This window comes from Rousettus aegyptiacus, unplaced genomic scaffold, assembly GCF_014176215.1.
Source record: "Rousettus aegyptiacus isolate mRouAeg1 unplaced genomic scaffold, mRouAeg1.p scaffold_m13_p_17, whole genome shotgun sequence".
Lineage (NCBI taxonomy): Eukaryota > Metazoa > Chordata > Mammalia > Chiroptera > Pteropodidae > Rousettus > Rousettus aegyptiacus.
Window position 1 is genome coordinate 14817568 of NW_023416292.1, and position 13001 is coordinate 14830568.

The 13001-nt window shown below is 53.1% G+C and overlaps 1 protein-coding gene across 1 annotated transcript in view; it reads right to left on the minus strand.

The window, feature by feature from the left end:
• The window catches only part of KIAA1614 (KIAA1614 ortholog), a 29042-nt gene extending 16258 nt beyond the window's left edge, over positions 1 to 12784 (minus strand). Inside the window, 4 exon segments of the mRNA XM_036234551.1 lie at positions 2806 to 2952; positions 9194 to 9257; positions 9525 to 10471; positions 12122 to 12784. Coding sequence (XP_036090444.1) covers positions 2806 to 2952; positions 9194 to 9257; positions 9525 to 10471; positions 12122 to 12171 — 1208 coding nt within the window. The 5' untranslated portion in view covers positions 12172 to 12784.
• Between the last annotated feature and the right edge of the window lie 217 nt (positions 12785 to 13001).

Here is a 13001-nt window from a genome sequence, read left to right on the forward strand (position 1 = left end):
TGCTGACATGGTATGGGGAAAAGGAAGCATCCAAGAGTAGTACATTTATACAATCAAGTCTGTTTTGCAGGTCCGCTTGCTGATTTTGAGGCTACCCAACCCAACCTATGTACTATAGACAGTGGACCAGGCGGGTTCCGTGGAAGTGTAAGGTTCTGGGCCCCCTATACACTCGGAGGAGAACAGTTAGGATGCTTCGGAGAAGCCATGCCATTCCTTACTAGTACCCGCCAGCCAGAGGGATACAAGGCGCAAAATGTTGAAAGTAAAGGGCAGCCTGTTTGGCACCTCTTGCCAGAGTATAGGGCCATCTGAGCCCCTCTCCTAGAGGTCACACTGACGCTGAACATGGAGGCAGGCTGCAGCCCTCTGCTCATGCTGGAGTCATTTCAGTGGTGCTTTGAAGGTCCTCAGCCTTTCATGAGGGGGCTTGGCATTTCCCGTCAAAGAACATACGGTTCAGTTCCACTGAGAATCCTTGTTCCCTCTAGTGCCACGTGGAGATGGAAACCAGCAGGCCCAGCACACCCATCGTTCCAAGGAAGCCGCGGGACTTGCCAGCCTCACAGATGGTCCTGCTCAAGCCTGGCGTAATTCTGTGTGGGCTGGCAGTCTCACCTCAGGCCCAGGTGTGCCAGCTCCAGTGTGGTGAACTCCACGTGTAAATGGTTCCTTGCGGTGCACCGTACAAGAGCAGGCACAATGATAGGGTTGAGATGTCACTCAGGGAACAGCCAAATATGTGAAGTGCTTGTCTGAACGTCCTTGAACTTGTTCTTTTCCCATTTCTTCATCCTTGATGCACCCTCACCCATGGCTCCGGCATCATGAAACCGGGGTAATGCCAAAATCTGCAGTTCTGACCTCTCTCCTCCTCTACAGATCCCATATCCAGCTGCCTGACAAACATCTCCAGTGGATGTTCTGTGGGCAACCCCTTCCAAAGCCTGCTTCCGTACCTAGGCTTCTCCCCTTGGCTGAGGCGCCACCAAACCTTCAGACACCAAGTCAGAGCCCTGGGCTACATCTTGGATGCCTTCCCTCTCATACTTCCCACATCCAGTTAATTACAGGAGTCCCCCCGCCCTTACCTATGAATTCGCTTTTTGCGGTTTCAGTTACCAGCTGTCAACCACTGCCTGAAAATATTAAATGGCAAATCCCATAAAGAAACAGTTCACAAGTTTTAAATTGCGCGTTTTTCTGAGTAGTGTGACGAAATCTCACACCTTCCCACTCCACCCAGCTGGGGATGTGAACCATCCCTTTGTCCAGCATCTCCATGTTGCACATACCACCTGCCCATCAATCGCTGAGTAGTTGTCTCAGTTATCAGATCAACTGTCACAGTATCACAGTGCTTGTGCTTAAGTCACCCTTATTTTACTTAATAATGGTCCCAAAGTGCAAGAGTAGTGATGCCAACAACTTGGATATGCCAAAGAGAAGACATCAAGTGCTTCCTTAAGTGAAACATTATGTTATGTACATACAGGAAAAAAACATAATATATGTAGGGCTTGGTACTATCCATGGTTTCAGGAATCCACTGGAGGTCTTGGGAAGTATCTTCTGTGCTACCGTGAACAATTAATATTAAGAAGTAACACTCACGGAGTACTCACTACGTGCCAGGTGCTGCTCTAAACGCTTTACATGCATTAACTCACATAACCCTCCCCACTCTCTAAGTCAGACACAATCATAACTCCCATTTTGCAGATGAGGAAACTGAGGCACAGAGACGTCCCCCAAAGACACACAGAGCCAGAATTCAAACCCAGTTCTGGTTCCAGAGTCTCTTAATCACTTCTCCGCTGCCTCATTTAAACTGCTTGTGTCTGGCTCTTGGTAATCTCTTGTCTCCAAATCCTCCTCCCTATCACATCTGACCAGAACCATGGATACGACACATCCTGGCAGCCAGAACGGCTTCACCGGAACACAAATGTGATCATGCTACCACCTAGTTAAACCCTAGAGTGGTGTCTAGCTATTACGGGAGACATGCAAATTGTTCGGCAGGGCTGCAGGCCTCTACGACTCTCCACAGAGCTCTCTGATCTCCGCGCCATGCACTCGGTATGTCTTCAGGCTCCAGCCTGGCGGAACTCCTGAGCATGGCGCTTCTGCTCATGGTTCCTGCCCTGGGATGCTCACCCTTGCATCCCTCATCTACCCAGTAAATAGCTATAGCTCTTTCAAGCCCCAACTCAGAAGCCACCTCCTCTAGAGCAGGGGTCTCCAAACCCCGGGCCATGGACCAGTATCTGGTGCGTGGCCTGTTAGGAACCGGGATGCATATCAGGAGATGAGTGGTGGGGGAGTGAGCAAAACTTCATCTGTATCTGCAGCTGCTCCGCAGCGCTAGCATCACCGCCTCAGCTCCACCTCAGATCATCAGACATTAGATTCTCACAGGAGCACTTGTCCCTAATGTCAAACAGGTTGGGGACCGCTGCTCTAGAGCCTTTCCCATCCTTTCTAGATACAGCGTCAGGTTTCCTGCCCTACACACGTCTTTCCTCTTCTGCACCACAGTCCACAGAACTGTAGTGATCGTTTACTTGTCTTTCTTCCTGGAGGTGGAGACCTCGGAACCCCTAGAGAGCTGGAATTATGTTTTATTCATCTTCAAATCCTCAGTGCTTGACACTCAGTAGACCCTCAGTAAAGCCGTGCTGACCCGCTGAATGAATTCAAGCAAGCGCCTGCTGTGGGAAACACACATGCACACGACAGAAGGGAGGTGCGAGCAGAGGCATTTTGGCTGGGTCCCACCGGCCTGGCCTGGGCCCCACTCACCGGCTGCCCTGGGCAATGGCGGGCACGATATCATGGCTGGCACGAAGGGGTCGGGTCCGGGCCTTCATGCGGGCACGCTGCAGCAGGTGCTTGGCTTCCTCATGCCTGGGGCTCCTCAGCACAGGCTCCGGCTTGGGTCCAAAGGTCCTGAGGGTGGCACGCGGGCCAGAGAGGGTGGGGGAGAGATTAGAAGAAAATAACATGGATTAGGAGGGCTTTAACAGTGTCAGGCTCGGCCGCGCCAGAAGCAGCCCTGCATGTGCAGCCTTCCTGGTCCAGCTCCCACACAGAGGGCGCCAGGCCGGGGCCGGGGCCTGGGGCCTGGGGCATGGCCCTAAGTGGCTCTGGACAGGGCCACAGAGCTGACTCCTCTTGGACATCTGCTAAGGGACCAGAGGCAGAGACCCCAGGAGGATCTAGAAAAGGGTAGGGGAGTCTCCGGATTGTTCTATTATTCCTTCCTTGGGCAGACAGCAGGAGTTATCTGGGGGGAGGGAGAAAAACGGGGCTGAGCTGTTGGGCTGGGCCTATGCCCAGCCAGATGGTCTTTACACGCATCACCTCCCTCTCTCCTTCTGTCTCTTTGCACCCACACATTCCCACTCCAGCTCACCCACCACCACCCTGAGCTCCCCCCACAGACACAAGGACTCGGGGCTCTGCCCATCGTAGCTCTGCTCCTTAGGGAATGGCGTTTTTATAAGTCCTGGTGTTTTCCTGCTTCGGTCCCAATCCAAACCCATCAGGAGTCCATCGAGGGCTGGGAGAAATTAAGCTGAACCCACACCAAGTCAGTAAATGGCTCAATTTTCATAATAATAAGGATCCTCTACCAGCCATCACTACCTACATATGTGCTGCCTTCCTGGCCAGTCCAGAGCTGCAGAAAATGACAGCAGTGCTTTTTCAAAGCTGTCTCCAGACAGTGATATACAGCCAGCACTGGGTTACAGCAGTAACAGCAGCCCCGCAGCCTCCCACTGACAAGACGCTTCTCTCCACGGAGTTCGCACTCCCAGCCAGGCTGGCGAGGGCAGGTGTTCTCTCCACTTGACAGATGAGAGTGTTTGAGAGCAGAGAGGCACGCTTGGCACACTGCTCAAGGTCGAACATCAATTGAGAGCAGAGCAGACAATAGCCAGCCCCACCGCCTCCAGCATCCTCCCCACATCGTCTGTTGCCTCCACTTCCTGGGTCCTAAGGCAGGCTGTAGGTGTTTGTGGTCGAAGTCAGACACCCTCTTTGATGTGATTTCAGCATTCCCTGTGGCTGCCCCTGTCCTCACTGTCATATACGCTAGGCTGTCCTAACCGCAGAGGATCCAAAGGAAGAAAGCCCAGGCCAGGGCCTGTAGCCCACCCAGTCCCTTGTTTTACCGACTCCATATGTCACCTGGAGAAAGGGGCCCCATCCTGACAAAGGGAATGTACCAATTATTTTCTGCATGACAACGATACAGATGTGATTGGATCTACACTGAGGCCTCCTTGGGACATCCTTGGACACGCTCTGGCCAGTCTAAGATTTTCTTTCTCTCTGTCCCCTCTTCCCTCCCTCCCTTCCTTCCTCTCTTCTGCTCTCTCTCCCCCCTTCCCTGCCTCCTTCCCTCCCTCTCTTTCTCTTTCTCTCTTTTTCTCATTATTTGTACGTAACACTGCTTTGGGGCCCAAGGAATAAAAAAAGAACTGCAAGAATAAAGGCACCATCTGTGAACTCTGGCAGGGCCCAGGCACAGTTTTGGAACCAGGAGGGTTGACTGGAGTGATGTGAAAGTGAGTCTCCAGGCCTGCTGCCCCGTGAAGCCTCCTTTGGCAGGAGGGGCCTCCTTTCGCACAGCTCCGTGCGCAGGCAGCTCCTCCAACACGCTGCTGAGAGCAGCTGTGCTCCCCGGGGCTCCTGCTCTGACAGCAGAGATAATGAGGTTACCAGCCCGGAGAGCCGCCCCTGCAGCCGCGGGCCTCTGGCTGCCAGCCCGCACACTAGGAGCCTTCCGGTGACAGCTGTGGTTCCCCGGCTGTCGGAGGGCATTTGTCACAAGACCTGGTGGACAGGCAGGAGGGCCCCAGGCAGCTGGCCAGATGCTGCCAGGAACAGCCTTGCCCCAGGTTTCTAAGCCTTATCCCAGCTTTGCTGTTTCCTTTCTCTCTCTCAGCTTAGAGTTGTTAATCTTTTTTTCCCCATCAGCTGCCCTGTTTTGGTTCCTGGCAGACAAAGCTGGTTTCTCCACCGATTAGAAAAGCAGGGCTTCTCAGGCACCCGGAGGCATCCGTGCAGTAACAAACTGAGCAAGGGGAAGCGTGGCAGTCTCCTTCACAGTTGGCGGCCCAGGTCAGCGGGGCAAGCGACTGCTAGCCATGGTGTACTTTGGAAAGGGCAGGCCTTGCGCAGCCCTGTAAAGGGAAGGCGGCGTTCTTCCTAAGAGGCAGGGGGCAAGCAGGTGCGGTGCTGCGGGATGGTGAGCCTGTCCTACTCTAACTGCCCACCTGCCATCGCCACATCAGGCTGGCCCACCCAAGGGGTGCCAATCCTCCCCGGCAGACGAGTTTAGACTTTTTCACCTGAGGGAGCCTTTTCAGTCTAATCTGACCCTGGCCTCTGCAAAGAACACACAGTGGCAGACCCAACATCTTCCCATCATGAACGATAATCCAAAATCCCAGATCTCATAATTCCTCTAGAAATTTCCCAAAAGGGTTGGGACAGTCAGTGCACGATAAGGCAAAAGCAATTCCACCTAAGAAAAGACAACTTTTGTCACTCTCTAGAAAACGTACACATTGGGCTCATTTGCTCAGTGAGTAGGGCACAGGGATGGAGTGGCCGAGGGCTTTTCCTCAGTTTCTCCATCTGTAAACAGCAGTAATTGGATGGGGAGCGAACTCATTACCCTGTGAGTTTGGGTCTTTGGCCTGGTAGTCTGTTGTACCAAGGTGGGGTGAGAACTTTGAGGTCTTCTCCCTGGGGGGTTCGCACCACAGATATCTGACCCTCAAGGAGCAGCAAACCCTACAAAGACCTAATTGTCAGGGACAACTGGAATTCTGCCCAAGTATTCTGGCCCCTCCCTTTGCCCCTCCAACCACCAGAGAAGGAAGCTGCTTCCCCAGGACCAAGGGCAGCATGGAGCCCTCTGACTTCGCCATGTAAACAGGTTCCTGGCTGAGGGACAGGCTTAGCTCTGAGCTCAGCTCCTCACAGCCAGGTAGCTTGAAATCTCGAGTCAGGGCAACCACCACTTCTCTCCTAGCCAGTGAGGTCAACGGGACAGAGTGGCCTCTTTCTGCAGCCATCATAATCCTGGATTAAAACAATAAGCTCCAGCGAGTCTGGGCTTAAGGCTTTCATGCCGGGAACATGAATTAGGGAAATAATGTGAAATGTAAAGCCTTCTGACATTTCCCAGATTCCAGGATGCGGCAGGTATAGGAAAAATATATACTGTACAGAACACATGGAGACCTTTAGCCTAGCATTCGTTCCAGTTTTGGATGCTATCGAGCCTTCCGATGACCACTGTGTAGAGTGAGAGGAAGAGGAAAGGAAGGCCCAGAACTTTTTATTCTGGACCACGCGCTCCATGACAGCAGGGACTTTGTCTTGGGCATCTTCTTCCCAGGGCTGCAGAACACTGATGGGACCGAGCCGAGAGCAGTGGCTCTGGGGCAGCGTGCCCAGTTCTAACTCTGGACTGCAACTTATTAGCTGTGTCAACCTGACAGGTAACTTAGGAGTTAAGCCTCAGTTTCCTGAGTCCTTAGGGACTCAGTTATTAAGTGAGATTGATTCCCTTAAAAGAGGTTAGCACGGAGGTAGCTACTTGGTAAGACTCCAGTGTTAGCATTTATTATTATTAAGGCTGTTATTATTATTAGCACTACTATTTTGTTAAGTTACTATCACCCCACACTGAGCAAAGGATGGAATCCCTGCCAAAGAGACTGCTTTGTCACTGTCTACAAGGGAAGTCATGTTTGGAGGTAGCAAACCATCTTAAAGCTAGAGAGGGCTTGTTGGTTTTGTTCTAGACTTCCAAAAACCTTTGAAAGGGCTCCACAGCAAAGGCGATTTCTATAGACAGAGGAGCTGGAGGGGGCTGTTCAGTAGCAGAGGGAAGCAGCTGTGCAGACAATAAATGGGAGCTTCTCTCAACAGAGGAAGGTGGGGGGACATCCTTAATAATGGCTGTTGTAGGATATACCTCATTTGACACCTTTAAAAGAATAGTGGTGGAGGCATGTAGAGCTTCCGTAAGATGTCAGCTTCTTACTTAGGGAGAGTGGCTCTGTCCTTGCCTTCTTTAAGGCAGCTAACAAATTACCTACTGGGCTGCCCCTCTGGGCAGTACTGTCTAGCCTTGGTGCATGGGGACAGGTGTCCAAGACGCCCCAGATGGGGAGATAGTGGCCTGTCTAGCTCTAGAGGCCAGAAGAGAGGGTTTCCCCTTCCTGGATTTCAGCCTAACTCCTCACAGATGACTGGTCATGAGTAGGTTACTTTCCTGAGCCTCTTTATGCATAAAGGTTGAGACCATAATGAGATTTTCGTGTGTGGGGTGTACGTGCCTGGCACCTAACAACGACTGGACAGAGGCAGGACCGGCATGGTCTAGAGGGAAGGAACAGCCACTGAAACCTCTGGCTCCCTGGAACTGAGCCTTCTCTTGCTCCTCAGTAGAGGGGACAACCTTGGGGCTGGGGGAGGGAGGTCTCCGCATCTGGCCCTTAGCATCTAGGGTCCTGGGGCATTTCTGGTATTCCCTTGGCATCTTGAGGATCTCACCTCCGTGATGGACTCTCCCTGTGACTGTCTTTCAAATGAGCTAGGCCAGCCCCCCACCCTCACCCCAATCCAATCAGACAGTGACTGTCTTGAACTGTGCAGTCATCATTATCGTGAGCTTCTTGTTAACTGGCAGAGCAGTTAACAGTTGTGGACATAATTAGATACATGCTGGGTTAGTATCAAAATGGGTATTTAGTTGTACTGATGCTAAGAGTGTGACGCAGGACCTTTTATACCTTAAACCCTGAGAAAATCTGAGGGGCTCACTGCCAGAGCATGTCCTGACTGATGTCTGAGTCCACTGCGGGATGGTCATCATGATGCATGGCCACAGCCTCAGAACACTCTGCTGCCAGGGTCCTAAGCCCCTCAGTACAAACACTAAGCCTCAGGACTCTGGTCCCACGTGGCTGGCACTCCTCAGGTACAGAGCTGAGAGAAATGTGCATACTTCAAAGGCCGCTTGGGAAGCTCAGCTATACAGAAGTGGCATCGATAAATCCATCCCCTTGACGGGAGAGATGGGACCCTGCTGCGTCTCAGGGACCACTTTAACATCTGCCTAGGAGAATCAGAAATACAGCCAAATGAGCTTCCCTGTCTGAGGAGACCTGGAGACATGGCTGACCTTTCCCCTATCCTTGAACTAGATTCTGTTCTCTAGCCCTTCTGCCTGGGCGTCTGCTCAGCAGGAGGCCTGGCTTTAATCGCCAGTAGAGGTCAATGGAGCACTCTGAAAGAACTTCTAAACGAATCAGAGGACAAAGTTTTCCCTCTGCCAGCTCTACCTAGATATATATGGGGCAGAATCCCAAAGCTCACTAAGGCACCTCCTCTCTCCTTTGCTCTGACTCTACACAAACACTCTCACACTCACCTACCTACCCACCATACATATACACATCATGTAATACACATACATGCACACCCTACACATCCTACCATGCCCACATGTACCCTATCTAAACCCTAAAATGCTGCCGACGGCCTTGCCAGATTAAGCAACAGGCCAGAAACATCCATTTTGAAAATTCTACATAAGTGCCATGTCCTCAAAGGACTGGGGGAAGTCCCTCCCTATCCCATGGATGAGGTTCTCCACCTTTAAAATGGGTGTTTTTATTACATCAGTCACGAGCTTTGGCTCCTCCTTTCAATAGTGACCTCTGGACAAAAGCCCCAGTGGCATCACCTCGTAGCTAGGCCTCCCTCCTATCCAGGGAAAAAGGGCGGGAGCAGTAGCGGCTGCAGGAAAAAAAGGCACTGTTTCCACAGGACAGTGTCAGGTGCCTCTGCCCAAGCCTGCCTTCTTTAAGGGGCCCCTAGGAGGGAGTAGGGAAAGGAGAGGGAAAGAATGTGGCTGAGGACCACGGTCCTCTCTGCGGTCACTTCTCCACACGGTGGCAAGGCTGGGCGGGGATGCAAGGAGAGGCTGCAAACGCTAACCATGGAGGCGGGAGAAGAGACTCCTGGCAGACGAAAGACAAGTATGATTCCAAATCATAAGTAACGAGGGGTGAAGGAGCCAGACCACCCCCTCTCCATCAGGCCCTTGGCCAAAGCTACCTCTAAGGAAGGGGAGGAAATGTACGCTTGGAGGTCTTACCTGTTCTGGTCCGAGTCCTGCAGGGAGATGCCCGAGTCCCAGTCCACATCCCCTGCTGGTCGCTCTAGGACCCAGAACAGAGGCAGAGATCAGGGCAGAGCAAGAAACTGGGCTCTCAGTTGCCACTTAATGAATGTCAAGAAGTTTTCTCTGGAAGCCATTTAACCCCAAGATAAACTGACCCCCTGCCTGTGCCTCAGCCTGAGAGGTGAAGGCACAGCCTTTTACTGTGACTGCTGGTAGGCATTGCCATGGGCTGCGGGGCCCCTTTTCCTCCTCCTGGACTCTCTCCTGCTGCCCCTGCCACCCAGACCTAAAGACTGAGCCTCACCTGGTACAGCTGTGTCCCAGGATGGAGTCCGGGCTGGGGTTCTCACCTTGGGGGTACCCTGCCCCCCAACAGTTAGCATCTTCTGAAGCAGAAGGCGGTTCCTCTCCACCCGGTCAGACAGGGGCAAGGTGCTGCCCCCCGTGTCCAGATCCCCCAGGTCTCCAACTCTCCAGAGACCCCCCAGCAGGGCTGGCCTGGGGACAAAATCCTCCTCAGAGGTCAGAGACAAGCTGTCCAGGTCTTCTCCTGTAACTAGACCATCCCTGAATGGATATGACCTTTCTTTCCTCAGGTTGAGCAACTGGGTGATTTTGTTACCAGATCCAGGGCCCCTAGGCGAGCCCGGAGTGACTTCGTGGATGGAGCTCTCTTGCAAAGAGCCAGGCCCTGGCAGCAGACCCCCCTCATGGTCAGCCAATGTCCATGCTGCTTCTGGAGGCCATGGGCTCCTCCCATTCCAGCCCTCGAGTCTAGTGGCAGGTGGCCTGGGGAATCTGGGAACCCCATTCCTGGTGAGTTCCTCCTCATTGACACTGCTGTCCAGCTGCTGATCGGTCAGGTTCTGAGCGTGGAGGACCGCCACAGCATCTGGCCAAAGAGACCCCTCAGATAGAGTCTTCGCTCCACCCACTTTGACTCGTCGGCATTTGGGTTTCTTGGGGGACGGCCGCTCATGGCCAGTGGGGCAGGGGCTCGCCCCCTGTTTGCCTGCTGTCATCTTTTCCTTCAAGGCCCTGACCTTGGACTCCAGCACGGAAGGGCCTTGGCGCCGTATCTCCCATAGCCTAGGAGGGTGGGGGGTCATCGGGCTGGGTGTTCTGTCTTCCTGAGGGTAGGGCCAGAGTCTTAGGAGGTGTCCATTATTGGACTGTGGCTCAGTGTCACATATCTCCACAGCCGAGGTCACCTCCATGGAGCTGGCTGTTCTGCTCCCTATTTTGGGCCCTCTGGAAGAGAAAACAGACAGAGCTCCTTAGACCCAGGACCTGGGTAGCTCCAGCAACCTCCTGGGTCCCTCAAGTGCCTTCACTATGAGTCCTGTCCAGATGAGAGTAATCTGGGGACAGAGCAGGGGATACCCTCCAGATAACATGAAAGCACTTTGAAAAGTACAAATCACTGAATGATACAAATAAGGTATTATTGAATTTTGTCTTCCAAGTCTGAATAGTGTTCTAGGTTTTCTATCCCCATTTCACAGATGGGACACAAGCGTCCAATAACTAATCCTACTACGCCAAATGTGTATCAGAGCGAAAAGCCAGGTCAGAATTCCCAATCTCTGGCTTCTTGCTTTCCTGACAGGTAGTCTCAGTGAAGATGTGAGATCATATAGGATCTCAGGATATGACCCTTGGGTGGATGATGCCCTGTGCACCCCCTCACCTCCATCCTCCAAACCACAGGACCACAGAATGGAGCTGTGCTCAAAGGGTGGCGATGATCAGTCATTAACTCCTACCAGCATCTGCTCTGTGCCGGGCAGGCGTGCAAGTGTTTTCAAACACTCTTTCAAATACTCCTCACACAATTCGGCCAGAATACCATTATTATCCTCATTTTTACAGACAGAAAAGCTGAGGTACAGTGAGAGTTTGTCACAAAGGTGCTAAGGGGAGGCCAGTTTGGATTTCAAAGCTTCATATTCCAAGGCCAGGGCTCTTCCAAAGCACCTGGTGATCACGTAACCCCACTCCCCCTATTCTGTAGATGAGAATGTTCAGTCTAGAGAGGTTCAGTGACTTGCCAGAATGACACAGCTCCTTGGTGGCATGGTTGTTGTCAATGTGTTCACAGGGGATGAAAGTGAGCGTGGGATTTTATTCACAGAGTTGTTCTGTACACACATACAGGCCACAATATCTTAATATTTATCCTGCTCTCAGAGAAAATGCTCCCTCAGCATCACACTTAATATGTCACATATTAAGTACGCCCCACTTGAAGTAAACTGCATATATAAAAATCCCTATTTACAGAAATTACAAATTAGGAGTTAATTATTCACTTCATATATTGACTAAAGATTCCATGAAAGTGTCTTAAATAGCAAGTCCCTCTATAGTTGTTTATTACAATTCAACTTAAACATGTTTCAAGAATGTAACATATTTCATAAAGTAAAATACACACAGAGTGCAAAATGTCTCATCAGCTTTAAGCCAGCGAAGTTTAAGGGCTATCTTTAGAAGTCTGAAGTCTTTAACTCTATCAGTTAATCTAGAATGTACGAACTTTCTCTCTGCAGCCCAATGACAGCATTCCTCTCTTCTGAGGTTTAATCAGAGAGCAGGGGATTAGAATGCAGTAGGAGTGGTTGGTTTCAGTTAAATGAAAAGACCTTTCTGATGAGTCAGTTCTGGATTGTATTCTAACCCAGGGAGAGAACTTCAGGAAGAGCCTTCCACTGGGGCACGGCAGGACCTCTGGGGAGACGGATGGTGCGGCTTGGGGTCGCCTGATTCTATGGCCCAAGGGCTGGATTTGCTAAAACTCAGAAAGGCCGAAACGGAGATGGACGTGAAGGGCGGGCCTCCCCCCACCCTTCCCGCTCCGTGGCCCCCGCCGTCCCACCCCCCGCTGGTTTCCGTACTCACTGAGGGCCGCCGGCGGCACGTTTGGCTGCCGCCTCCTCCATCCCCTCCATCCCTGGACAGGCGAGCCCTCCTCTAGCCCCCTCTCCTTCCCAGGCCCTGGGGCCGGGATCTGCTCTCAGCTCGGTGGGCAGCCCCAGGCCTGGGCCGAGGCCTCCTTCTGAGCCCGAAAGGAAGTGGGCCGGACGGGGAAGGCGGTGGCATCAGCTACGAAGTTGGTGGCTGTGCCACTAAGGGGAAAGAGGCCAAGTCTGGCGCCTTCCAGGGCCGCGACGGGGAGAGCGGGCGCGGAGCGCAGAAAGGAGCGGAGCGGAAGGCGCGGGCGCAGCGGGGCCTGCCCCGCCCGGGCCCCTGGCCCTCGGCGCCCGCGGTACGCTCCGCCGGCTGGCCGCCCGAACCCCGGGAGCTGCTTCTCCGGCGGCGGCGGCCAGGGAGCAAGCGCCTCACACACGTCAGAGGGGCGAGAGGACAGGCGAGGCCCGGGCTGAGCTCGGCGGCGACGCCCAGGCCCTGCTCTGAGATGCGGGGCACTCAGCGGGACTGACCCCCTCGCAGCGGGCAGTGGACGGACGTAAGGGGCTGCGCGGGGTGCAGATGTGGGATGCGGCTCAACGAGCACAAGCTAAGAAAACAGCCCGTTCTCCCCGAGCTTCGCGGGAATGCGTGTAACTCTATCCCCGGGGCCTGGGGCGGGGGGCGGGGGGGGGGGGCGTGGCGGAGGCTCCGCTATCCGGGTGGAAGCTAAGGAATGCCCTTTGTTTACACAGCTTTTCCAGCGGAGTCGTCCGCCCTCTGAGGGAACGAACGTCCCCATCAGTCTAGGGCGCCGCTTCCTCCAAGGTCAAGGTCATTGATTTGTTTTCCAGAGACTCGAGGGTAACCA